Consider the following 25,464-nt stretch of genomic DNA (forward strand, 5'->3'; position numbering starts at 1 on the left):
GTTTTATAAAATAGCGAAAACGAATAACGATTCGCTGTCTACGTGGACGACTACATTGTTGGTTCCAGGCTCAAAATACAATAGAAAGTCGCATGCGGGCTGAGAAAAAGAGGAACGCGCAAAAATTTCGTACAGCACGAACGTTAACATGTAACTACATCTACTAAACGCAAACAAGACGTACATTCAGACAGACGGAGACTTACCTGCCGTTCTGCATAACGCGCTGTGCAGCTGTGGAAGTTTGTTGCATTCATCACATACACCGGAAGTCCTGCCGCACGTGTTGTCGTTGCACGTGTCCAAACATGAGAACTCGCACCTGTCACCATAGCGACCCGTTACACAACCCTGGGCGGAGCACACACCTGTGCGACCGCACTGTCTGGCTACACAGGCGGCGCTGCAGCTCTGACCGCACTCCGACCCGAAGTAGGTATCCTCACATCCCACGATACAAGTGCCGTTGCTGAACTGGCATATCCGGTTACCGGCGCTGTCCCTTAGACAGGTGGCGCTGCACTGAATAGTGCACGTGGTGTCCCAGTATCCCGGCCTGCATCTCTGCTCATCACAGAGCCCGAGATCTTTACTGCACGATATCACACCGTTGATGTTAGCGGCGCAGTTAGGGCTACAACTCAGGTCACACCGGGTTCCGTAGAAACCAGTCTTGCACGTACTGCACTGGCCGCTGTCTTTGTTGCACGTGTCACAGTTCGCGAACAGGCACGGGGTGTTGCATCCGCCGGCGTAGTAACCGTTCTGACAGACGCTGCACGAGCCTGTGTTTTGGTCACATCTAATAGGAGAACATTTTCCGCAGATCAGCGAACACTGTGGTCCGTACAATCCTGGAAATGAATTGAACGAACATAATCAAACCAGTCGATTTATTATCGCACAATCTGATACTTACAAGTTTGTATTTGCATTATAAAATGATATCTTAATGAATGCAATGTAACGTAATTCAGTAAGAATTTTAAAACCTTAAAACCAAAATAGGATGAATAACAAGACTATTGACAAGCAATATATGTCCCCTACCGGATCCACCATTGTCAGATTTTGTTATATATTTGTTGCCATAGCAACCATAATTTTTGACGTAGGAACAAAATGAAATGACGTGCATTATGTTCATATTGCCATCTATCCATGTTTTAAGTTTCAAAAAAAAAGTAGAACTTTTAAAGTTATCGCAGGATCCAGGAAAGTGTGACGGACTGACACAGACAGACACACAGAGCGCAAACCACAAGTCCCCTCCGGTGAAACCGGTAGGGGACAATAAGAACAGCGATTGCTAGTAACTTCATACGACTGAAACTGACACATAACAAGCGAGTTTAACCAATCCTTTTTAAATTAGATATGTATCATATAGGAACCTGGATACAAAATGAAAATAAGTATTAAAATAAAATAATAATAATAATATTATTATTGCATTGCAATAATAACGCGCTAGAAACTAAATCTTCTGTATGATAGCGTAAATAATGACGTACCATCGTCACATCCGGTGCAAACAGAGGAGTATCTGTCACAAGTGCCCGCACATCCGGCAGCACACGACTGGTTACAGAAAAGTCCATATGTACCAGTTGGGCAAGCTGTAAATACAGTCAGCAAAACGGTCGAAATATCATAAAAATATTGTATATGTTTACTTTTGTTCGCTGTTGTTAATAGTACAATTGTCAAGACGTTTATAATTGTTTGTAAAGTTATGCCACTAGCCTACCGAAAGATCATTGTCTACTGCGCACTTTGCGATTTTAGATAGTGGAAATAAGAAATAACTCATAATTTTCAATAAGACAGTGGTCTCGATTAAGATACCAAATAATGTTTGCTTTTCATTATAATTTGTTTCATTAGTCCTCTTTAATATGATTCTATATCATGCATACTTATTCAAGGTTATTGTTTCTATATGCATCATTTGTTTATCAAACAACAGCTACTACGTGTACATCTACGTTTTCCCTCAATTTCCCATGTGTTATATACAAGCTCTAAACTACAACTACATTTCCACTCATCAACGCCATTCACACCTTGCGACTATGCAAAACTTTGTATTTTAATAACAGTTTCTTCTTTTTCATTATTAATACATATCATAGCTGGTAAATGGCCAATTTTAGTTACATGTATATCATTAATAATATGATGATGGGGTTATATGATTATTTTTGTAAACAACAAAACTTAAATTGCACAGCTATTATGAAGTACTCAAAAAAAAACACACGTCCATGCTTAATTTTACAAACCTTTCATATATATCGGGCTTATTAGCTTATTGGGATATATTAATTAAAATTAATCAGTTTGACATGTTACTCTAGCTTGTTTTATAGAAACAAAAATAGCCACCAGATTTTAGACACACGCCATTGTAAATTAAAGACAAGGACTCCGCGTTCTGGAACCATTGGGCTTAATGCCTGTGTGTGAAGAGTCGTTTAAGAATTGCTAGTTCATTACACAACGGCTTATAAGGGACGATTTTATGAAATTTTTCGTTTTTAAGAAGTCTTTCTTAACGACGATTGTCGTCCCTGATTAGCCTTTGCGGACTGCACAGGCTAATTGAGGACGACACTACGCACATGCATTCAACCCTGTTTTCCAAGAACGAGGCTCAAGCAAAAGTGAAGTGCGTGAAGAAAACGTGCAAGTCACTTTAGCAGAGTCGTATTATAAACAACCCTTATTCCACGCGTGTTACATGTGCAGTAACGGGGTAATGAAGAAAACCCCGAGATGAAAAATAAGAAAGACAAACCAATGAAATAAATTAGACAGAAATCAGTCATGACTGATAACATAGTAAGGAAACAATGCTCATGTATGAGGCTCACATAAACTCTATTTAAAATAAAGAATGTTTACCTAATGTACGACAGTATCACGACTGCCTGGGCGTTGACTGCGAACATTCTAAACAAAAGCCCGTATTTTTGTCGCTTTTACCGTCAATGCACGTGGTTATACACGGATTCGTGCATTGCGCGCCATAAAAACTATCCGCGCATGCGATATTAAAAGCGCCTGTGTTCCCGTCACAATCCCAACCCACACTGTTTGACGGACAGTCCGTCAGGCAGCCGAAGCCATAGTAACCGAACGCGCATCCCTGGCGGCAATCGTTGGCGGTCGTCGCGCAGTCTCTGTTTCTACATCTGTCGCTACAATTCTTGTCACAGTAGACGTCGTAGTACCCGATATCGTAACCGTTCGTGCAAATCCCCGTGTTGCGGTTGCATTCGTTCACACCGGAAGTGGAATCCTTGCAGGTAAAGCCGCACGTGTTCTGACACCCGTTTCCATGGTAACCCGGTACGCAAGAGTCAGTGCTGCATATCCCGGTGTTTATGTCACATCGGACGATACCAAACGCTTCCGGCGAACATCGTCCACAATCCGCGGAGCAGCTGAGCGCCCATTTGCCTGAAGCACATTCGTTACACTGCCCGGTAGACTGACTACATACCTGCAAACCACAAATAAACTTATGAGCCTCTTTGCGGTAAAACTGAGCTTAATGCACGCGCATTATTGTGCCAGATAAGCATGTGCAGTCCGCACACCTAATCAGGGCTGACACTTTCCACTTTCATTGTATTTTTCGTTTAAAAGAAGTCTGTTTATTAAAGAAACCCTAGTTAAGTCAAAAGGTGTCGTCGCTGATTAGCCTTTGCGGACTGAACACTTGACGCACATGAATTAGGCCCAGTCTTCCCAGAGCGAGTTTCGTATGGAATGAAATGTAACCGTTTCATCAATGGGTCAACGTGGTCAATTAATTTCTTCTTTAGCACAACCTCTATGGAAGTCTTGATGTAAATATGCGCTAACGGTCTAGCAGTATCGGATTAGGACCCGATGGCATTGATTCATGATAAATAGTTTATTTATAACATTGATTTTTTATAATTAACATAATGGAAAAGAGTCCATGATCATAAAGGTTAAGAGACCACGGTATTTAGTTAAGACCGTTACCTTGCAGTTCGTGGCGGTACAGTTCTTGTCGCACGTGTCTCCCCACAGCCCGTCCCTGCAGTTGGCACACTTGGTGGTGTACCGGTCACACGTGCGTACACAGCCCGTGGAGCAGAGGGTCTGACAGCTCTGGCCGTAGTAGCCCTCTGTGCAAACTGGAACAAGGAAAAAAAATATCAGCCCCGTTCTCTGAAAACAGGGCCTAATGCAAGTACGTCACAGATAATCCTGTGCAGTCCGAACAGGCTTATCATTGAAAAAAACTTTCCGCCTTATATGGATTTTCGCTAAAAAGAAACTTTCTTTAAGCGACAAATATCATACAGGTGTCGTCCATTGATGAGCATGTGCGGAAGTTCCGTTTCCCAGACTGCGGCTTAATACGATTAATATAACTGAGGAACAGTTAAATTACCCCCAAAAAGCTGTTCCGACATTCCATTATGTACATTTTAATCAACCTGCCAACATTCGTGCAAAGAAACCACAAGGAAACAACGAAATCATTATTTCATAGCTTATCAATGTGCCCTGAAATGCGTTACAAATATCATTCATTATGAACAGTGCAGTAATATATATAATTAGGATGTCATTAGTGCAATAATGTAAGTATGAATTGTGCAATGGCAACTTTATTGATTAAGATAGACCAGTCTGGAAAATATATCGATATGCACACTCGCTATGTTGCATGCTAACACATACGCTGCATCGGCCACACCAATATGACACTCCACTGATGCGACATACAAACAACGCCAATGAGAATTAGCTCGAATCAATACAGATGTTATTTATTCTAAAATTCATTCATAATAGCAGAGTCGTGTGTTCTCTTGTGTGAGGTGGTTGATTTATGGGCGTTTTTCCACACCGCTAATGTTGCATATGTTGTATGCACGTATATTAGTAAAGGCTGTATCTGAATAAAATATTAATAAAATTGAAAACAAAAATAGCATGTATACATTTTAATGTAAAGTAGTTGTTTTGTGTGTTTGTGCGTGCGTGCGCAAGCGTGTTTGTCTGACTGTGTGTGGTTCATTTTGTTTATATATTAAATTAACGACCTGATGTGTGTAATACTCACGTCCGGAGGGGCAGTTGAAGTCAGGGTTTGGCTTCAGACATTCCACACAGACGCCCTGGTTCCGGTCACACCTGCCGTCATAACAAAGAGATTCACACTTCCTGTCACAGTGGCTCCCGTACCAACCGGAAACGCACTCCGAGCTACACCGACCAGTCAGGAAGTCACACGAAACCAGACCCGTCGTGTTACTTCTGCCGCAATTCGGGTTACAGAACGAAAAACAGTCCGTGTCCCAGTAACCGGCCGTACACTGACGGGACGCGCAGTCGGCCGTTACGATGTCACAGGAAATGATGCTCCCTACCGGCACGCATGCGCGACTGCAGTTGTACTGGCACAACTCTCCGTATTGCCCGCGGGTGCACGTTGTACATAGACCGGTCGACTTTGTGCACGTGATACACGTGGTACAGCTCTGTCGGCAAAAGGAGCCGTAATATCCCGGCATGCATTCATCATCACACCGTCCGTCAACCTGTTGACACTTGGTTTCCGCCAGACAGGTGTCACATTGCCTTTCACACTGGTCGCCATAGCGACCGACGAGACAACCGATGCAGGTTCGGGTATAACGGCCGCATTTATTTTCGGCGCAGAAACTGCTGCTGCATGATACGTTAAAGAAGGTTCCGGTCAGTCCGGCGGGACAAGCTGTAAATAAAACATAGGAAAGAAACACATAAGTCAACACCACGACCTATGCCATATAGACGACTGTTCTTTAAGTCAGTATCTAATTATTAGCACATGCTATTACCAAAGAAATGTCATCATCGCACTGATTCAGGAGGGTTAAAATCCAGATACGTACACATACATGGATACCAACATCAAAGCAAACACAGGTAAGGAAATTTTTTAATAACAGTCTTTATTTTTCAAATGACAAATATACCCTAAGTATCACAACAAAAACTCCCACTAAAAAGACTAGTTTCTACAATATTAAGACGTAATGCGAACAGAATAATCTCAAAATGTTATTTAAATAAACCCAGTATGTGTTAGAAAACGTGCTTACTCCATGTTAATTTAGTATTGACACACAAATCAGGAATAACCAAATGACATTTTTATGTGAGTATTATTTAAAGACAAAATAAATTTACAAAATATTAGTATTTGAGAAGCGCTCTGTGGTAACCAGTCTTTATGCATGTGCGTAAAGTGTCGTCCAAGATAAGCCTTTGCAGTCCGCACAGGCCAATCAGGGACGACATTTTCCGCTGTTATGGTATTTTTCGATAAAAAAATGTATCTTCTTAGCGAAAATCCAGTAAAGGCGGAAAGTGTCGTCCTTGATTAGCCTATGCAGACTGTACAGGCTAATCTATGACGATACGGTTCGCACATGCATTTAGCCCCGTATTCTCAGAGCGCTGCTAATATTAAATGCAAAGTGATACATGCATATAGAATGACTGAAAACAGGAATAAATTTTGTTGTGACCATTCTTCAGACATTGTATGTTTGTGTTGTATCGTAATTTACTAAACAATACGCACACTTGGTTTTAATTGTGTTTCTTTGGTGCTGGTCAAGTTTGCGTTATTGTTGCAGTTTAAAAGGTTTTGTGTTTAGATGACACAAGTCAAGCGTATCCGGAATGGGTTAAGCAGATATTCGTTCCTTATAATAAAAAATATCTAGTCCATGTGTACCCGTTTGCCGTTTGTTAAATATGTACAAAAACCTTGTATTTAGACATTCTTGTATTATGAAAACATATATTTCGTTTAAACGGACGATGTAACATATGGACTTGACGTCATAAAATCACATCTTACCGGAAGTTCTACAGAGCGGTGACGGATTGGTCTTGCTGCACTCTTCACAAACCCCCAGCGTCCTGCTACACCGCCCATCCGTGCACGTGGCGTTGCACATCCGGTCGCACATGTCGCCGTTCCACCCGGGAAGGCATCCGCGGGTGCAGTATCCGGTGATATTACAGACGCCTGTCGAACAGTTAGAATTGCACGGAATGTTGCACTGGGGACCATACATTTCGGGCACGCATCCCTCCAGGCAGCTATCAGCAGAACCTAGGCAGTTCCGATTCACGCAGTTTGCGCTACATGTACCGTCACAGAACCTTCCAAACCAGCCGACGTTGCAACCGTTTGTGCAGTTTCCGCTCTGAAGTTCGCAGACGTCATCCTTACAATTCGAACTGCATGACGAGGTACACGTGGGTCGATATAATCCTGGCACGCATGCGCCGCTGTCACAGTACCCGTTCACCTTGTTACAGGAAATGATACCTGACGACAACGGGAGGCACTGGTTACTGCAATTGAATTCACAAGAAGTTCCGTGAGCTCCGACATTGCAAACCAGACACGCTCCAGTAAACTGCGCACAGCGCGTGCATCGATTGCCGCAACGGGTGTCACACTTTTTCCCGAAATAGCCGTCCACGCATGCGCCTTGGCAAACACCGAAAGTTTGATCACGGACGCCACTAGCACAGTTGGAGCATGTTCTCTCACAGTGGTCGCCATAACGGCCGCTGATACACCCTTTGCACCTCGCCGTGTATCGCTCACATGTGCTTCCTGAGCAGTTGCTACCCCCTGGGCAGGGCGTGTTACCATAGAAACCGACATCACATGCTGAAACCAAGGAATAACTGGTATTCAACATCGTTTACATGATAGCAATTTAATAATTTTGATAAACGGAGGCAAAACTCATAATCGGATATTATGGCTTATTATAAATCGAGCCTTGTTTTTGGACAACTGGTTTTTTAATACATGTGCATAAAAAGTCGCACCAGATTATACCGTGCAGTCCACCCTGGCTTATCTGGTTCGACTTTTTCAGTTTTGAGGAAAATTTTAGTTCAAGGGAAATATTTCCTTTACAATCATTCAGTTTAGGCAGAAAGTTTCGTCCCTGATTAGCCTGTGCGGTGTGCGCAGACTTATCTGGGACGATACTTGACGCACATGCATTTAGCCAATGTTTGTCAGAACGAGGCTCACTTTTAATTTGTTTTACTGCAGCAGAATCGATGCGTGCGAGCTGTTAACAAGGTTTACAAATTCTTGGTGCTTCCCACTTTGTTTCAGAATAAAGTAAGAATGGAGATTACATTTGAAGTACGTGCGACTGGTTAACAATGTTCATCTCATTATCAAATGTTTAGGCTTAAAAAATATTGTATAACAGCATATTAATACAGATGACATGAAAACAAATATGTTATACACATTAACACGCAGATAAGTATCTGACTTATTAATAAGTATTATATTAAACGACGACACATAAACTAATATCGATTCGCAGATGTCTGAGCGCAAAAAAATATGTATATATATATATATATATATATATATATGAAATGAAAAAAACAATGGAGCCGCGTCGTGCGAAAATGGGTCGTATCCAGTATGCGGCCAGCATAGGTCAACCCTAGCCGCTGCATTCTCGTAGTCTGGTCATAATGGACCATGAGACCTTGCATGAATGTAGCGGAAAGGGTTACTCCAGAGTGCGGATGTTCTAGAGCTTAGTAGGCCGCATGTAAAATAAGACCCAGTTTTGCACGACGCGTGTCAGTCATATTGCGCTCTTTCGCAGCGGTTTGAAGTTTCTAGATTAAATTTCGGACTGACAGTTGTTTTATATTACTCGACACTCATACACGGACTAGGAAATAGTAGTTAAACTATATATAATGCTTGATTGATTGTCCTCATATTTTATTTTCTTTTCTCTTCAACGTTGTATCATTATTTCAGAATGTTTTATTAGAAAATAATAGATTATTAATGATTATGAGCAATCGAATGGACACACACGAAGCATGGCAGTGCCGGGTACGATGATACACATCAAGTTAAACATATTTTTTTTAAATATAATTAGAATGTGTGATATTTTCCTTGTTGTAACTTTATTAAATGTACACCGTAGCTACATACATATTTTTATTGTCTCAAAGCCGGCACTGCAATGCCGGATAATGAATGTTAATTGTGTGTAAATTACCTTGCATAGCATTGAGGATGTTTCGCTGTTAGTGTTAGCGCACACCATCAAACGTCCAGTTACGATGACAACACATTGATGATGTCATTTTGGTTGACAACTTGATGAGATGTAGATTCGACGGACAGACATATTTCACGACCACACGACGAAAAATAAACGCGGATGGCTATGTAACCATTCACTGGTATGCAAAACACCAATACAGTTTCAGACCAGGGCATGGCCAGCTTTTATATTCAATACGTATTGAAGGGTTGAAATGTGTTTTGTAGTGTAATGTTTTGTTTGCTAAAGTGATGTCCTCCCGTCTGGTTTGGTTTAGACGTGGACGTTTCTTCGATAATAGATTCAATGAAAACGGTGAATGTTAGTTTATAGTAATTTGGACTCACCTAAAAATGAGCAACTAACTATGCTAAGAACGTTTTGTCGTATAATTGAATGATGGTTGTGTAAAATGGATTTAATTAATGAAGATATTTACTAAGTTTTGGTCATGATGTTTTTAATGTTTTGTTTCAAAGAAGTACTCATTACATTTTTCAACCATAAAAAACACACTATACAAAGCATTTATCTGTAATTGACATTGATACCGTAACGATCGAGAGAGCACTAAATAGATTTTGATAAAATGTATTATTCGTAACACAGCTTCTAAATGACCCCATACGGTATGATATTGGGTCAGTGAATTTAGAAATGTATTGAGGGTAGACATACGTGTATTAAGTATAACGTATCATATTGAAGCGCGTATGGTTATGTTTCGATCTCCACAAAATTAAGACGTTAATCTATATGGTTTATGCCAATTAAAGTTTGATGTTTCTAGCCAAGAGCCTCTTTTCGTTTTATTGTTTACATATTTAATAAAACATAAGTTGTTTTCTACGCTTAAGCTTTTCTACTGAAATAGTGATTTATATGTGGTATCAATATACTTAATGGAATGATATGAGACTAATGAAGATTAGTAAAATACAAGTAAGTTAATTTTACTAAAATTGGAAGTATAAGGTAAAGGATTAATACACAAAACATATATTGAGAAAACACAATCAGATAAAATAATAAAATGTCATGCTAAGCTATTAAACGGGTTAACGGGTTAAATAAACAGAAAATATAAAACACATCTCACACTAAGCTTTCTAGTGAGCTTAACCAAGCGTGGTTGCCGATTTTTAAGTAAGCGTCATGCAAGCACTAATGTAAGAGCGATTTATTTTCCTGATCCCCGTCCTAACACCTACCAGCCTCTCTGCACTGGAATCCGGGTTTAGGGAGGTCGCATTCTCTGCAATACCCAAGCGTTCTGTCGCACGTGTTGTTAACGCACGTGTTGTTCAAGAGACACGTCAACTGGCATTGGTTTCCATAGTAACCGACGCGACATCCGTAACTACAGGCGCCACCTATGTCATCGCACGTGGAGTTGACACAATTTGAATTACAAGGCGTGTCACAGGTCGGAAAGTTGTAGTATTCAGCGACACACCCATCCACGCAGTTGTTCCCAGCGTTCACGCATCGTTTATTCCTGCACGTATTACTGCACGGATGCGCGCACGTGGGATTATAGAATCCGTCGTCACATCCATGCAGGCAGTCCCCGGTGTCAATTTTACACACTTGCATGTCGGGGCCTCTCTCCGCACATGTTGGACTGCATGTTAGGGCACAGTGTGGGGAAAAGAACCCGGGCTTACACACGCCGCTCGTGCAGTCACCGTTCTCTTTCGCGCACGTGATAAAACTCTGCCCAGGGTCAGAAACACAGTTGCCGCTACAGTTACGCTGACACGTGTCACCGAATGTACTAACGTTGCAAACATCACAGGTCCCATTCACTCGGTTACACACCGTGCATCGGTCGCCACATCTGTAGTTACAATTGTCGCCATAGTAACCATTGACGCATCCTAGCTGACAGAAGCCGGTGCTCTGCTCACACAGTCCGTTCACGCAGTTGGGGCACGTGCGGTTACAAATGTCGCCCCATTTTAACACAACGCACCCAATGCAGGTGCTGGTGTAGCGGTTGCAGGTTAGATTCCTACATTGAACGCCACCGGGACAGTCTTCGTTACAGAATGTCCCAAATTTACCAACATTGCACGCTGAAAAGCAAAAACGTCATGATTGCAATACGCGTAAAATGTGTTATAGTCGGAGCATTTTTTGTTAATTTATCAGTGACGCACCATACGCTGTGAATTACCGAGCTATCCAAATGAGTTAATTAGGTCAATACTATTGTATTACATATGTTGCCGTTGTTCGATGTTAATATAGAAAATTACGCTTACATCGCGTGCTTTGTTATTTTGCTGCACAAATAAGTTAATTCGTTAAATATAAAACATGGATGTTGCTTGAATATATGATAACAGAATAATTTTATTTTCGCATGATAATTTGTAGTTTCATAATTATGTTAATATATCCGGTAAAGGGAAAGTACTCTAGCTGAATATAAAGAGTGAGTACGAGTTATCTTGTTCTGGAAAATCGTTAACTATGCATATTTACCATTTATGTTTAAAATATTAATTTCTGTTAGCTGGACTGTGTATGAAATAATGTTTCTAATCGTATGTGTTATTCAAAAGAAAAAAAGTAAATTTAAAACTGAAATTAAATAAATAATATTTACATAACTTCAAATAATGAAATTATCGCGTTTATTTAATAAAATAAATATTAAATCGTTTGTTCTTCATACTTCTGCTTGGAGAATAAAATAAATATCGCTTTAGTTTTGCTTTATCAAAACACGTGGGGTCTTGCGGATGAATAAGTTATACATACATCTATGTGTAAAAGGCTGTAAAAACATATAGAACGCAAAGGTAATATATGTGTCCCGGAAAAAACAACCTTTTGGTAAAACCCACTAATCTGCTGTTATAAATAAAGCTGACCCATTCATTATCCTTTTTTTATCAGTTTTTTAATATAATCATATTTTATGGCAGTTCTTATTACAAGAAAGGACGAGGCTGTCCAGTAACCTGGGATTGTTGGCTGCATTGCACCCCCTCCCTTCCTCTTTGACACCCCACCCTTTCCCCTTCATACTCGAAGAACCATGTCGGACTGGAGTGCACGGTGCAGGGCCTTATACCATTTTAAACACCTATTTAGCCCTATCTAGGACAAAGTATTGTCGAAAGTACTAATCTTGTACCTTGGAGCACATTAAGGATTATTATAACTGCTATCTTGTGTAGCATTTTCCTTATTTTTGTGAAAACTGCTATTTTATATAGCAAATTTCCATAATTTTATTATTATTGCATTTACTCATGTTAAAATTGCTACTTTTATAGCAAATATCCTAATTTTTTTATATTAAATTGCTATTTTATATAGCAAATTGCCTCGGTTTTACTGTCTAATTGTCATTTGGATACCATATAAGGTACTTTAGTATTATTTCCTACAATGTTATCATCAGTATACTAATAATACTGGATAGATTAGAGCTTTTTGGGTTTATCTTAACGTACCTAGGTAATATTTGGTCTTTTTACCATTTTACATTCCACCATTATCAATTTTCCTTCAATAGTATACAAACTATTTTTCATTTACCGTGCACTCCCTCTGGTTCAGGGGAAACAACCATTGTAGACTTCATCATCACAATTATCTCCCTTAGTGCAACTGAGTGACACCACCCCTGCTGGCTCTTCTTTTTCCCCCACCGACATCGGCCTACACTTCCATAAAATCTCTCCTTCTTTCAACCCTCCAGGGTGGCAACATGTATTTTTAATATATATATGCATATAGTCCTGTACATATTGTAAATAATGTACATCTTGTACAAATTTAGCTGTCTTTGTCTTATTTTTAACTGTAAAGTACATTGTCTTACCCTTAATTTTTATGTGGCCCTATGAAGGTGACCGTTTGGAGGCACGTAAGTTATTGCCCTTAACATATAAGGGTTTATTACTAAACCCACTTTTAAATATTGTTTTAATGCCACTCTGGGGGGATCTCTCTTTTCCATAGCCCAATCCTTCTTAAGTTCCATACAGACAGGGTCTTATGTTGGAGCATTACGGCTATATTCCCTGTCTGCAAGTGTTCAACATTGAGCCACATACATAAACTTGTACTCATTAATTTTTTTTAACAACTCAATACTCAATAGCAATATTAATATATAATTGAGAGTTACACACTCTATGTTATATCATATATTGTCTTTTTTTTCCTTTCCTTCTCATATAAGTGCATTTGCACATGCAACTTCACTCTACAATTGAGAACTGTTAAATCAGAATCTGGCATCCCTATTAATAAATGTTCTTAGATATAAACATATCTCTCTTATGATTAGATCTTGTTGTTTGGCGTTTAGTTTACACTTTAAACATACACATAAAAATGGTACCTGACTATGCATGTAAACATATTGTGGCAATGTTCAACCACTTTGTGATCTGGAAAACCCTTAAATATTATTATATTGTTACACAAACATAATACACATCTGTGTATTCCTTTTTCTATAATTAATATATTAAATAGTCCTATTTGGATTTAAATTCTTTAACCACAGATCACAAAGTCTAAAGACTCCAACAAACCCATTGCAGTATATACTGAACAGTGGGTCTGGTAATGATGCTGCCACATACAACAGTATGTGTGTTTTCACCATCTTTACTTATAAAAATTGGGCTTTTCTTTCTCTCTCTCCTCCTTAAAAAACAATACAAAGAATAACATACAATAACAACATCATATGAATGATATAAATTAATAATAAGTACATTAATGTAACAAAACATAGTAATCTTTTGTATTAACTCATTCTTGTTCTTTCATTTATATTTTTGCATATCAACCATCATTGTTTACTTTTTCTTAAAAGTACAAAGTCAGCCGTGGGAAAATCTATTTTAAAAACGGATTGACCTACTGGCAATCCTTAATAAGAAAATTCGGCCAATCAGCGCCACCGTTATATAAGCGCATCAACCAATTAAAACGCCGCTTTTTAACCGCGTTAGGCCTACTCACTGTATAGCACTGCATCTTTTTAACGCATCATATAAAGGTTATATATTTTTAAACCAATAGATTTTTATTAAGGCACCGCACCAACACTGCAAAGTTTTATATTTATACCAATGGTACAGCCCAGTAAAATCGGGCTGTCCATTTTATGGCCGTTTTCGGCTTTTTATGCAGAGTTCTATGTTAAGCAGTGTGCTCGGGCAATGGTTTTTAACCGAAGTCCCGAGGGTAAATAACCCCAATAGTCAGTCAGTCATTATCCTTTCAAAATCACACAACGTATCGACCGTCATTATTTAAATCAAGCTTTAATTGGTTGATAATGGATCAGCGTTGTTTGTACCGAGGGATTAATTTTTCTAAACTCGAGCGAATTCAGGGCTCAGTGTATTCGGACTATTTTAAATATTATTTTATCATCTTTGCGCGATTCGGAAAAATAAATAATGAGCATTACATAATGAGAAAATATGATTACATAATTGACATTGTGTATTGTTGTATTGTTGTTTTTTCACATAATCGTGTTTACGTTTTTCACAAATATAACAGAACATCTATTTGTTATGAAATGCTCATGTTCAGATTAAAACATGACACTAGGATAGTTTTTTAAATTTAAATGAATATATACGGAAGTTAATGTGTTCGTGATATCATAATAAGTTAGTGTTGTTAAAAGCGCTGAATGGTTTTAGAAATACATCATCTATGGGTACAGGCTTTATTATGCTTTCTAGCGGATACATATGGTATAACACTATACATCATTTCATCCCAGCCTCAAGCAATCAGTAAACGTGGTTATATTAGTCCTTTTTATTTCTTTGCATATAATAGCTAACATATTAAATGGAGTTATCATGTTTGGTAGAATTGAGTTGTACGCATATTTTCACAGTCATCAAAGTCCTCATAATGTGCCACTGCATGAGATATTGGGTGACCCATTAGTATCCGTATGCTTTCATTAAACCGAAATTCGTCGTTAATTTCATACATCACTTTAAACTGACACGGCGGAAAAGCAGATAAACAATAAATTGGAAAGGTGAAAAAAGGGCATTCAGAAAAATTACCGAGATTGAATATGGATTATGTCTACATAAAGGAAGTCATGTATACGAATATTAAAACTTACTAAATACGATCATTATACGACGAATATGTGTTAATGGATATGGCTTGTAAGACCCAGTATGGAAAAAAGGTTTGCAATACCAAATTTCAAAGTTGTTTATTTTGAAGAAATACAGGGAGGTCATTAAAAAAACGGAAAACTCAAAATATATTTTTGATAAATGTTAAAGGTTACACATGCTCAAACCGTAAGTCCTGAAGCGAAGGTTACATGCTGTCAGATTAATTGAACCCCATGGTTGAATGCATAATATAAATGGCTTTTGCAACCCGCATAAAACCAGAACAACCTACGAGTAACTCGCAGGCTGTTCAGGTTTTATACTGTTTGCTGCTCATCAGTATCGAAGGGTTGGAAATGAAGCCTTTAAAACTTGAATTTAGTAAGAAAGGTCTTTAAATAAATACAACTTTCTACGGGACCACACATGCGTTAATATACGTATATAAGTCGAAAAGGATTATACAACAGTTTCGACGGTATAATTGTATGTACGCATATACTGGTTTCTGTGCATTGACAATAACTAGCGCAAGTGTGAGTAAACTTTGTTTTAATTTATTAATAATTTTATTTTCTTGTGCAACACTGTAGAAGTGCCTATTAAATGAATTCACTTTAACGCAAATGCATAGTATTACATCAAAATGTGTTACTGTTTCAAACCATTTATAGCCGCCGACGAAGATAATACTCTCCATTCTTAAGGAATGTTGATCATAGAATACGAGTGATATTGTGTATACATACAGACAAAAGGCATAAAGACGCTTACCTTGTAGGTATTTTCAATCAAAAATTTCATTCACAATAATACCAGCATAATAAATTAAAGAAATTCAAGACGCATGCAGTATGGAGCTTTATATAAATTCATATACTTGTATACTTGTCTACACACAACATAACCTATGCTTATATTAGAAACCAAACAGATACATGATGTAATACTATTCAATATGTTATACATTCCATCAATTCATAAGCAATTTTAAAGGTCCTTAAAAGGCATTACACATACGCTGGGGACTTTATAAATAAGTATACATATAAAACCAATTGCATTTCAATATAACAACGATCTACAACTATGTGCTATGAAAAGTCTAACACCTGTGCCAGCTAATTAAGGGATATACTTGACGAAAACAAACAGCGACTGAGTAAAAGTGTCTTTCAAAAACATACAAGCACTAACCCATATGGCGCGTGAGCCTTTTGATTTTATGTTTAGGAATGTTAACATGATACAATAAAAAGTACCCCACCCCCCACCCCCACCCCCCACCCCAAAAAAATAATTAAGGACATGTTTAGCAAAATTATCATGTCTTATAAAATCCAGAATCATACAAAATCACACACCAGATGAAAAACATAACTTTTATGCGTTATATAATTACAATATCGCAAAATAGCAGTATAATCTTACCTTGTTTGCACCATTTAACCGGAAGTCACAGTCTATGCGCATTTACTGGTTCCTCGCATGTGTACCATTCCGCATCGGTGACAAAGTCATACTTTCAATTCATATCGCAATAACAGGACAAATTTTCTCTGACAACGATAACTAACATTTAGACATAGGCATACTGACACTTTATTACCAAACATAAACGTATTTTGGTGTTGAATATTACTGATAGTTTCAATGCCATTACATCACAAGTGTGTAGAGGTAATTACCAAGCACTGATCATATGTGTATTACGTCATTGAAACTGCGTACCACGTGTTGTTGCATTTAATTGGCTGTTGGTTTGTTTAACAGTCTGTTTTAATGTTTTTGTTGTTCGTGTAGTACATAAAGACATTTAAAAAGAACTGATGAATGAAATGTGATGGATGAAATGTGATGGATGAAAAGACAGAACGGGACAGAACAAGACGGGACAAGACGGAACAAGTGGGATAGTTGTTTTTATTTAGGTAAGACGCGATCCACTATATTATATATATATATATATATATATATATATATATATATATATATATATATATAAGTCGAATATCATGATACACATCATTTGAAGCAGATACCGGGAACTACAAATTTCATAAATTAATCACAAATCATTGTATATACAAGTTGCATTTAAATAAATATGAAGCAACGCAAACATTTTAGATTCAGTATTTGTTATAGAATAGTTCACGTCAAGAAATAGATCAATATACTTTTTCATTTACGAATGTTGATTTTGTGTTCATATACTAGTCGTATGCTATTGCGGTGAGGGATATTTACGGATTGCTTGGAAGGAAGAAAGATCACGAAGAGAATGTGTTATGATTATATATTGTTAATAAGCGGTGATCTATCGGAAGCAAAACACGTGCAGGGTTAGGAAGCACTCTAGGTTACACACCACTAATTAATACCAAAGGTATAGCGTAGATGTCGTGAAAGCGTGTGCAAAACTCAAGCAACGTTATCTAACCATTACGGAGGTTTATTAGTGTTAACCTTTACATGTGTATGAGTGTCGATTAAAAATTAAAAAACAACGACATATTTTACAATCATACCGTTAATAATGATCAATTTAAGTATGTATAGGTAGAGTCTTTGTTATTTATGTCAAATGAAAATATTTAAGCTGAATTACTAAATTATTATTTTATCTTTTTAAACATAGTTATACTTTAAACCTATTCCAATTAAGAGTTAGAATTTCTATATTTTGTGATATCACATTGTATTCTATATCAGAAAATCAAAACAACATACAAAAGCACGACTAAACTAGCTCGCACAACAAAGCCACGTGTTAGGAAGCCATTGCCATTGAGACCTAGATCAACATATTATTGCGTTATTCCGTCAAAGTATATATCATTTTTATAGCATATAAGACGAATGAATCTAAATTGAAATGATGCGTTTATTACATCATTATGTCAACTTACTTCCGGTTGGACACAGGACACCCGCGTTTATGCCCTTATCACATTCCGCACACGTTCCAGAGTTGATGTCACATGTTCTGTCGACACATGTTGACCGACAAACCTCGCCGCATGTCGGCGTGTAGGAGCCAGGCTCACAAGCGTACACGCAATTTCCAGTGGTTTGATAGCAGAGCGGACCTTTCATATGCAAAGAAATAATTATGTCACCGATAAGTATATACTGAATACCTTAGGCACTCGGCATTAGTTGCTACCTACCCCCCTCCCCCCCTCACTGCTTCATCTCTCCCCCAGCTTCTAACCCCCCCCCCCCAACCCTTAAAATGGTCCATCTGTGATACAAAATATTATCAACAAAATAGTAAGTCGATTTTTTTCTTCTATATGTATATAAGTAAACAAATATGTGGACTAACATTTGTTGGTTTTGATATATTTGTAGAACAAATGGGCAATTTGTAGGGGGTTTTGGGAGGGGAGTAGAAGCTGTTGGAAGAGGGCCTGTTCTGAATATTTGGCTAGTCAATAATTGCACAATATTTATCAGTCTAATGGATGGTATATGACATGTAATCTGAAATAGCGCAAGTCAGAATACTGATATACACTCGTATAAACAATAGACTTGGTTAACATATATGTTACTGTATACACTAACAAACCTATTTTCAGATGAAGTCGCCCTTTTACTGTTTTTATAGAACGAGATGCCTACTTGTTTCTATGCTGTGTTATGAAGACAGTATAAGCCAAAAGCTGTCCCGCCATAATATCATTATGACATTGGAAAAACAGCGGGAATCATAGAACGGACTTAATTTTCCGTCGACATCGGATTCATCCATTTTAATAAGATGTTTAACCAGTATATACAAAATACAAAGTTGTTGTTGCGTTACAAAGCATTTTGACTTAAACTAAACAATATGAAGAAAATAAATCATAAGACATAAACTAATATATGTAAATATTGTAATATTATCTTAGCCAGGAAAAATGGAGACAATTACCTTCAAATAGGTAAACGTCCATTGGTTAATCGACAGCTATGTACGAGCATATACGAGAATACGAGTGTTAAAAAGGAGGAACATTTTTGGCGATGATTTAAAAAAATGAATCGCGGACATTAAAATGACATATGTTGCAGATTTATGACATTATGAACACTTTCTAAAAAAAAACACGAACCCTTCTCTGTATTTGCGGGGCTTCTTTTACAGAACTGGGAACATCCGAGCGTGCATTTCGCTCCATAGTAGCCGTCCCGGCAGCCATACGTGCAATCTCCGGAAGTGAAGTCACAGTAAGCGAGGCCATTTGGATCCAAACCGCAGTTAGCAGGACAGGACTGGTAACAGGTCTCTCCGAAAAAGCCGCTGTCACAGATGGGGTCCAAACAGGTACCTGTAGTGGAAGTAAATAAAGAACACACATTACTTTTTTTCTAATGGTTTATTCGACATGTCGCAAGGCTGTGGTCAGGGGTATCGTGATTGATGTAATTCGACAGCTAATGTGTATTTGTAGTTTGGTATAATCCCATGACTCTTAGTTGCGTTAATGGCATGCTGTGTACAATTGTACACAGTTTTTGTCATTTTCTTTCGCTAGTGTTATATTCAAATTAGGGATGTCAACGAATATCCGAATATCCGAATATTCGGTCCCGGACCGAATATTCGGATACTATTTTCCGAATCGAATATTCGGAAGAAAAAAATCAAATAACATCGAGTAATTTCAAAGACTTTGTATTCGTGAAATTTGCTTCAAACATTGTAAAAAAGTTGTTCCTCGTGTCATAATGTTTAGTCCGGATAATTCGTCGCTATGGTGATGACAGTATACCGGTCATAAATCCCGCTAATTGCCGAACAAAGACAGTCACTATGTGTCAAAATTATGATAGGTTCAAATCGCATCGGCAATCAAAACACCGACCTGCAATTGATCCAATGACTCGAATTACATTTAAAATTATCAAAGATTAAATGAGTAAAGGAAAAGCCGACTTGGTGTAAAAAACAAATAAGACCGTATGGAAATTTAAACACCGACCCGTCTTGATCTAATAACTCGAATTACATTTAACATGATCAACGATTAAATAAGTAACGGCAGTGCCGACTTGGTGTGAAAAACAAAAAAGATCGTATGGTTTTAATCACGTTGTCCAAAAGCTTTAAGAAAATAATTTACTCAACCTCTAATGAGTATTTGCGTATCGTATGGTCCAAACTTTAATTAATTACTCAATATTCAATCAGGTATTATATTTAAAGAAATGTTTTTGGTATTTCGCCCTCATTTAATTGAAAATACGTTTGTATTATCATTGCTACACGCATAAAGTAAATCTCTGTCCAATCAAAATGCCACCTACACCTTCCGCTGCTTGGAAGTATTTCACGAGATCATCCGATAAGAAGTCGACAACGTGTAACTTGTGTGGAGTTAATCTTAAGTACATCCAGGCTGGTACGACGTCCAATCTTCTCAATCATATTAGTAACAAACATCCATCTTCTGCATCTTCGAATGATGCTGGGGACTCTAAGAAACAGTCGTCAATGTCATCGTTTTTGAGTACTCCTAAGAAAGTGTGTTTCCGAAAGTGAACGGCTTACATGTGCTATTGCGGAGAAATAGACTCTCCAGTGATCTGGTCGACGCAATCGTGTTTTTAAATAAGAACAATGTTCATGTGCCCAGTGACGCCGATCAGAGTGAATTTTAATGTGGCAACGATGTTTTATTTGCATGTGTTCGCTATGTAAATAATACGTTTAAGTTCAGTTTAAATTATTTATAGATCTAACTGTTTTGTCTTGTAATTATTTTGTCGTCATGTAAATATAATGTTTATCGTTCTATTGTTGATGTACAATATTAAAGCACGTGTTCGCTATGTAAATACTACGTTTAAGTTCAGCTTAAATTATTTATCGATCTAACTGTTTTGTTATGTAATTGTTTTGTCGTCATGTAAACATTATGTTTCTCGTTCTATTGTTGATGTACAATATTAAAAGTTTAAAAACAGTTTTCGTCGTTCAATTTTAACAATTTGCGACGGCAATGCTGTGTCAATATTTAGTCACTTCCGGGGAACTTCCGGTAAAAACGAAAGTAGAATTCATGGAGTAATGGTACGGTAAACAAAGTTGAATTTTTTCTAACAGATGTTGACCGAATATCCGAATATTCGTTCGGAAGGATGACCGAATATCCGAATACCAATATCGGTATTCGTTGCCATCCCTAATTCAAATACATCCATACACGATATAACATAGTTATGTAGATAATCATATCGATGACATGTGCGAGCTAGTTTGAGTCTTCGCGTATAGACGTGATTTTTCAAACAAGTCTATTATCAAACAATGCAGGAATGGACAGCATGCACGTAATCATATTAGATGATGTAACCAGAACTGAACGAAATCTTCCCAATGAGCGATATTCGAATCAAATTCCTTTATGATTTAGATCTAGATTAGTTAAAACATAGTTGTTGATAACAAGTATGTTAGTGTCGATAAGTTATATACTTGTATATGTTTAAAGCATCAATTCAAACATGTCCATAAAACGCCAAAATGCAATGACATTATAAATAACAATACAATATAACAATAAAATATGCTTTGATATTGCATGTCACGACCCATAAACCCATAAAATAGCCCTGTAAAAAGGAAACCTTATATCGAATCAAAATAGCCAACCGAACGATATTCATAATTTATATAAAATAAAAATAAAGATGACGTTAAATCTCTAAAATACGTTGTTCCGTTAGAACCGTTTATATTCCGCATTGTCAAAGTTTGGATCGCAAGGAGATAACGCCATATCACGATGATAATAGCGCGACCCCGCATCGTAATATCGTATCTTTGTTATTTCGAATATTTCGTGCTAGTATGATCTCGTATCGATATTTTGCTCTTTTGTGTCGTGCTTTTGAGTACTCGCCCTTTTGAAAAAGAGGTCGACAATTTCAAACACAGAATGGCACTAACAGAACATCGTATAAAACTTCACTCATACCAGTGGTTCTATGACAAACGTTGTTTGCACAGTTAGGACATGAGCCACTGCAGTCATGCTTGAAGTAGGTAGGCATACAACCGTCTCTGCATGTGCCGTCCTGTGCGTAAAAAATATAGCACAAGATCACACACAACTGAGTGCATGATAACAAGTTTATTAAACAATACATCCAGAAGGGCGAAGCCCAAGTAGACATAGTAAGCATTCGTGGTTTACAAAGTAAAGTTTATGATTAAACACAGTTATAATACATTTCATTGCAAAAATAAATACATATATTATTAAATACTTGGTTTTTATATTAACAAATATCGATATTATATATATATATAAATATATATATATATATATATATATATATATATATATATATATATATATATATATATATATATATATATATATATATATATAATTAGATATGCGCAATAACTTAATATTCTAATGGAGCTTATCAATTTCAACCATATATGAAAAATATTATGATGTACATATGCTAGGTCTACGTGTAACAAATTTCGTTTCACGAGGCACATTCATATAATATATAGTACGTACATGTTGAGAGTAGAATAACAAAAATAGAATTGCTTTCGAACATTAATCTATCTTACAGTAAGTTGTATTTAATGTCAATAATTGCTCATGCATGTACCAAGAGCATTAGCATTTGTCCTTGCTAATTATACGAAACGAAAATATAGGAAGCACAAAGGCTCTGGTCACCTTTCTGATATGTGTCGCGTTCGGAGAAAACTGGGCATACTGCCTGTGCGTAAAGTGTCATCCCAGATTAGCCTGTGCAGTCCGCACAGGCTAATCAGGGACGTCACTTTCCGCATTAACTTGTATTTTTGGTAAGGAGGGACTTTCTTGAAACTAAAAATACCATACAAGCAGAAAGTGTCGTCCCTGATTAGCCTGTGCAGACTGCACAGGCTAATCTGGGACGACACTTTACGCACATGCATTAAGCACAGTTTTCTCAGAACAAGGCTTATATAACACGGTGTCAGTATGATTGGATGATTGCGTTTTTCTCTAAGCAAGTTTCGCAGTGTATACATAAGAGTGGACAAGTGGGTTAATATACAATTTCAAATACGTTATACTAGTTAACCCATTTATGCCTAGTGGACTCTCCTATCCTTTTAAATTGGATCAATTTATTTCCAAAATTAGATATATTTAGTATATCTATTTCTGTATTTAGAATATTCTTACAGAAATTCCTTTAAGCAAACAGCGCAAACCCTGCATCATGCGGCGTCTCATCTGGGTCTACGCTGTTTGCAAAGGCCTTTTTTCAAGACGCTAGGCATTAATTGGTTAAGGTTGACATATTTATAGTTTCGTGCCTTAGCTAAACAGTTATATCAACTTCTTTTCACGCAGATTTGAATATTTATTATAAAAGAAACAGAAGCAACATGAATTACACATGCTTTATCATTTTTGCATTTGTGAGATTACAGTAGGGGCAGTTGTTGACTATTATGCCAAAGTAAAGGATTGCCTTAAGTCCTTTATTATTTCTATAATAGTTTGGTATGAATTATCCGTAAAATATTCAGGAAGAAATACCGATATATTGCAGTATCTTGCCCCACCGAACTCCACACAGTTGACGCCGCACAAAAATTGACATTTAGGACCCCAAAACCCGGGCTTGCAAACAGTGCATCTAAAAAAGTAAGCAGTGCATGGTTTGTTTTTACTAGCCATATGAAATTGTAATGTGGATGAGAGTAAGCATAGCAGTTTTGTCATTCTTTCTTTTAAAATTTTGAGAAAAACAATCCTTAAGAAACATATGCACGTTTTGTTCCCTTGTCATAGTTAATCGGATCGTGCACGTTTTAACTTTATAAAACATATTATGTATTATTCTCTTTGATCAATATTGTTGAATATATTGTTTATTCCAATATAAAGCATTTCATTAATAAGTTTTATGTATTTTATTAAAAAATCAGTTACTTATGTAAAATCTATTCTTCAAGTAACAATCACGCTCAAAAATATCGAATATTTCGTTAAATAAAGCTAACCCATAACAAAATCAATGTTCCTTTTAGCAAAATGCAAAATTTCAACGCTAGATGTTGTCTGGTAGAATTAATTAAACGAGATACAAAATGCTCGTTTTTATTTTTTTTGTGGCCACAAATAAGTCCACTTATATCTCCCGTGAAATATCCGAACATTTACGGGCAAACACGAGATTGGATACGGTAAGCGTCGGAAGCATGACGTAGCTCTCATGAATAATCATTCTGTGAAATCAAAATGAATTCTGGGTAACTGGAACTTAGCGAATGCGAAAATGGCTTGTATAAATTATGCAAATGAACGCAACCCGAATGAATCCGATCCTGACTCGAAAGCGAAAGTAGATTACATCGTGGAACGATATGTAGATATTTAGATGCTTAAAACTTGCCGAATGCTTGTAATATAAGTTTTTACATCAATGTTACTTGTTTTTAGGGTCTTCTTATTGCAATTAACCATCGTATGTTACTACTTGTTGTCGAATGTTTTTATATAGCATAATACAGTAGCCGTATGTATTGGTGAGAATGATAGTGACTTTAAAGTAATACAACTGAATTAACCAAAATCATCACTGCTTGCGTTAAGCGGCAATTAAGTCTTATATACAGCGTTAACAACACAAGCGCTTACGTAAATTGGTATCTGTCACACTGGGCACAGTTCGCCATACCGAATGTAGCCTCACATGATACATCACATTTATCACCCCTGTAACCGGGTCTGCATCCGTCTAAGCATGTACCTAGATATTAAAAAGCTTCTTGTTTATATATAACGTGTCTATTATAGTAAGGTCTGTTTCCCCACTTTCCTCGACATGTTAGTTTTTACTTATGCCCAATATTCAACACTCAATACAAGAACTCGGTTTTTTAAATACAATATACAAACATTTAAGCGCATTTTATGTATATAATAGTGGCGCCATTCGCGATTTAGAGATAGTCCGTTTTGACTAAGCGTTGTATTAACTAACCATTGTGAATACATATGTCTCCGATGTCTCTCAAACAGTTACTGTTGCACGGTGTGCAGTAGGGGCCGTATCTTCCAGCAACACACACAGCGCAGGTCAGATTGTCAGAGGGTTCGTTGTAGGTACAGGTGATGCAGCTGTAAGGGGAT

The 25,464-nt window shown here is 37.4% G+C and overlaps 2 protein-coding genes across 2 annotated transcripts; both read right to left on the bottom strand.

Annotated features, from left to right (window-relative positions):
• Positions 1–186: 186 nt before the first annotated feature.
• On the bottom strand, positions 187–5,657 carry LOC127870178 (multiple epidermal growth factor-like domains protein 6). The gene is made up of 6 exons (XM_052412834.1): positions 5,114–5,657; positions 4,021–4,175; positions 3,095–3,508; positions 2,908–2,914; positions 1,515–1,619; positions 187–854 (listed from the first exon to the last, which is right to left on the bottom strand). The coding sequence occupies exons 1-6, from the start codon at positions 5,562–5,564 to the stop codon at positions 187–189; spliced, it is 1,800 nt and encodes a 599-aa protein (XP_052268794.1). The 5' UTR covers positions 5,565–5,657.
• A 92-nt stretch (positions 5,658–5,749) lies between these two features.
• LOC127870179 (multiple epidermal growth factor-like domains protein 6) lies at positions 5,750–25,449 on the bottom strand. Its single transcript, XM_052412835.1, has 8 exons — positions 25,316–25,449; positions 24,970–25,081; positions 23,866–23,965; positions 22,279–22,378; positions 19,411–19,626; positions 10,379–11,245; positions 6,957–7,732; positions 5,750–5,767 (listed from the first exon to the last, which is right to left on the bottom strand). The coding sequence occupies exons 2-8, from the start codon at positions 25,005–25,007 to the stop codon at positions 5,750–5,752; spliced, it is 2,115 nt and encodes a 704-aa protein (XP_052268795.1). The 5' UTR covers positions 25,008–25,081; positions 25,316–25,449.
• Positions 25,450–25,464: the final 15 nt, after the last annotated feature.

Source organism: Dreissena polymorpha, chromosome 2, assembly GCF_020536995.1.
Source record: "Dreissena polymorpha isolate Duluth1 chromosome 2, UMN_Dpol_1.0, whole genome shotgun sequence".
Taxonomy (NCBI): Eukaryota; Metazoa; Mollusca; class Bivalvia; order Myida; family Dreissenidae; genus Dreissena; species Dreissena polymorpha.

What these genes read in the sequence shown, in the direction of transcription:
- LOC127870178 (XM_052412834.1), bottom strand. Translation starts at nt 5,564, where the DNA reads ATGCCGGGATATTACGGCTCCTTTTGCCGACAGAGCTGTACCACGTGT. An exon ending in CTTCAACTGCCCCTCCGGAC is followed by an intron (nt 4,176 to 5,113) that starts GTGAGTATTACA and finishes TCCTTGTTCCAG; the next exon opens with TTTGCACAGAGGGCTACTAC. An exon ending in GTACCGCCACGAACTGCAAG is followed by an intron (nt 3,509 to 4,020) that starts GTAACGGTCTTA and finishes TGTGGTTTGCAG; the next exon opens with GTATGTAGTCAGTCTACCGG.
- LOC127870179 (XM_052412835.1), bottom strand. Translation starts at nt 25,007, where the DNA reads ATGGCGAACTGTGCCCAGTGTGACAGATACCAATTTAC. An exon ending in CAAGATACTGCAATATATCG is followed by an intron (nt 22,379 to 23,865) that starts GTATTTCTTCCT and finishes TTTTACGCACAG; the next exon opens with GACGGCACATGCAGAGACGG. An exon ending in CGTTTGTCATAGAACCACTG is followed by an intron (nt 19,627 to 22,278) that starts GTATGAGTGAAG and finishes CTTCCACTACAG; the next exon opens with GTACCTGTTTGGACCCCATC.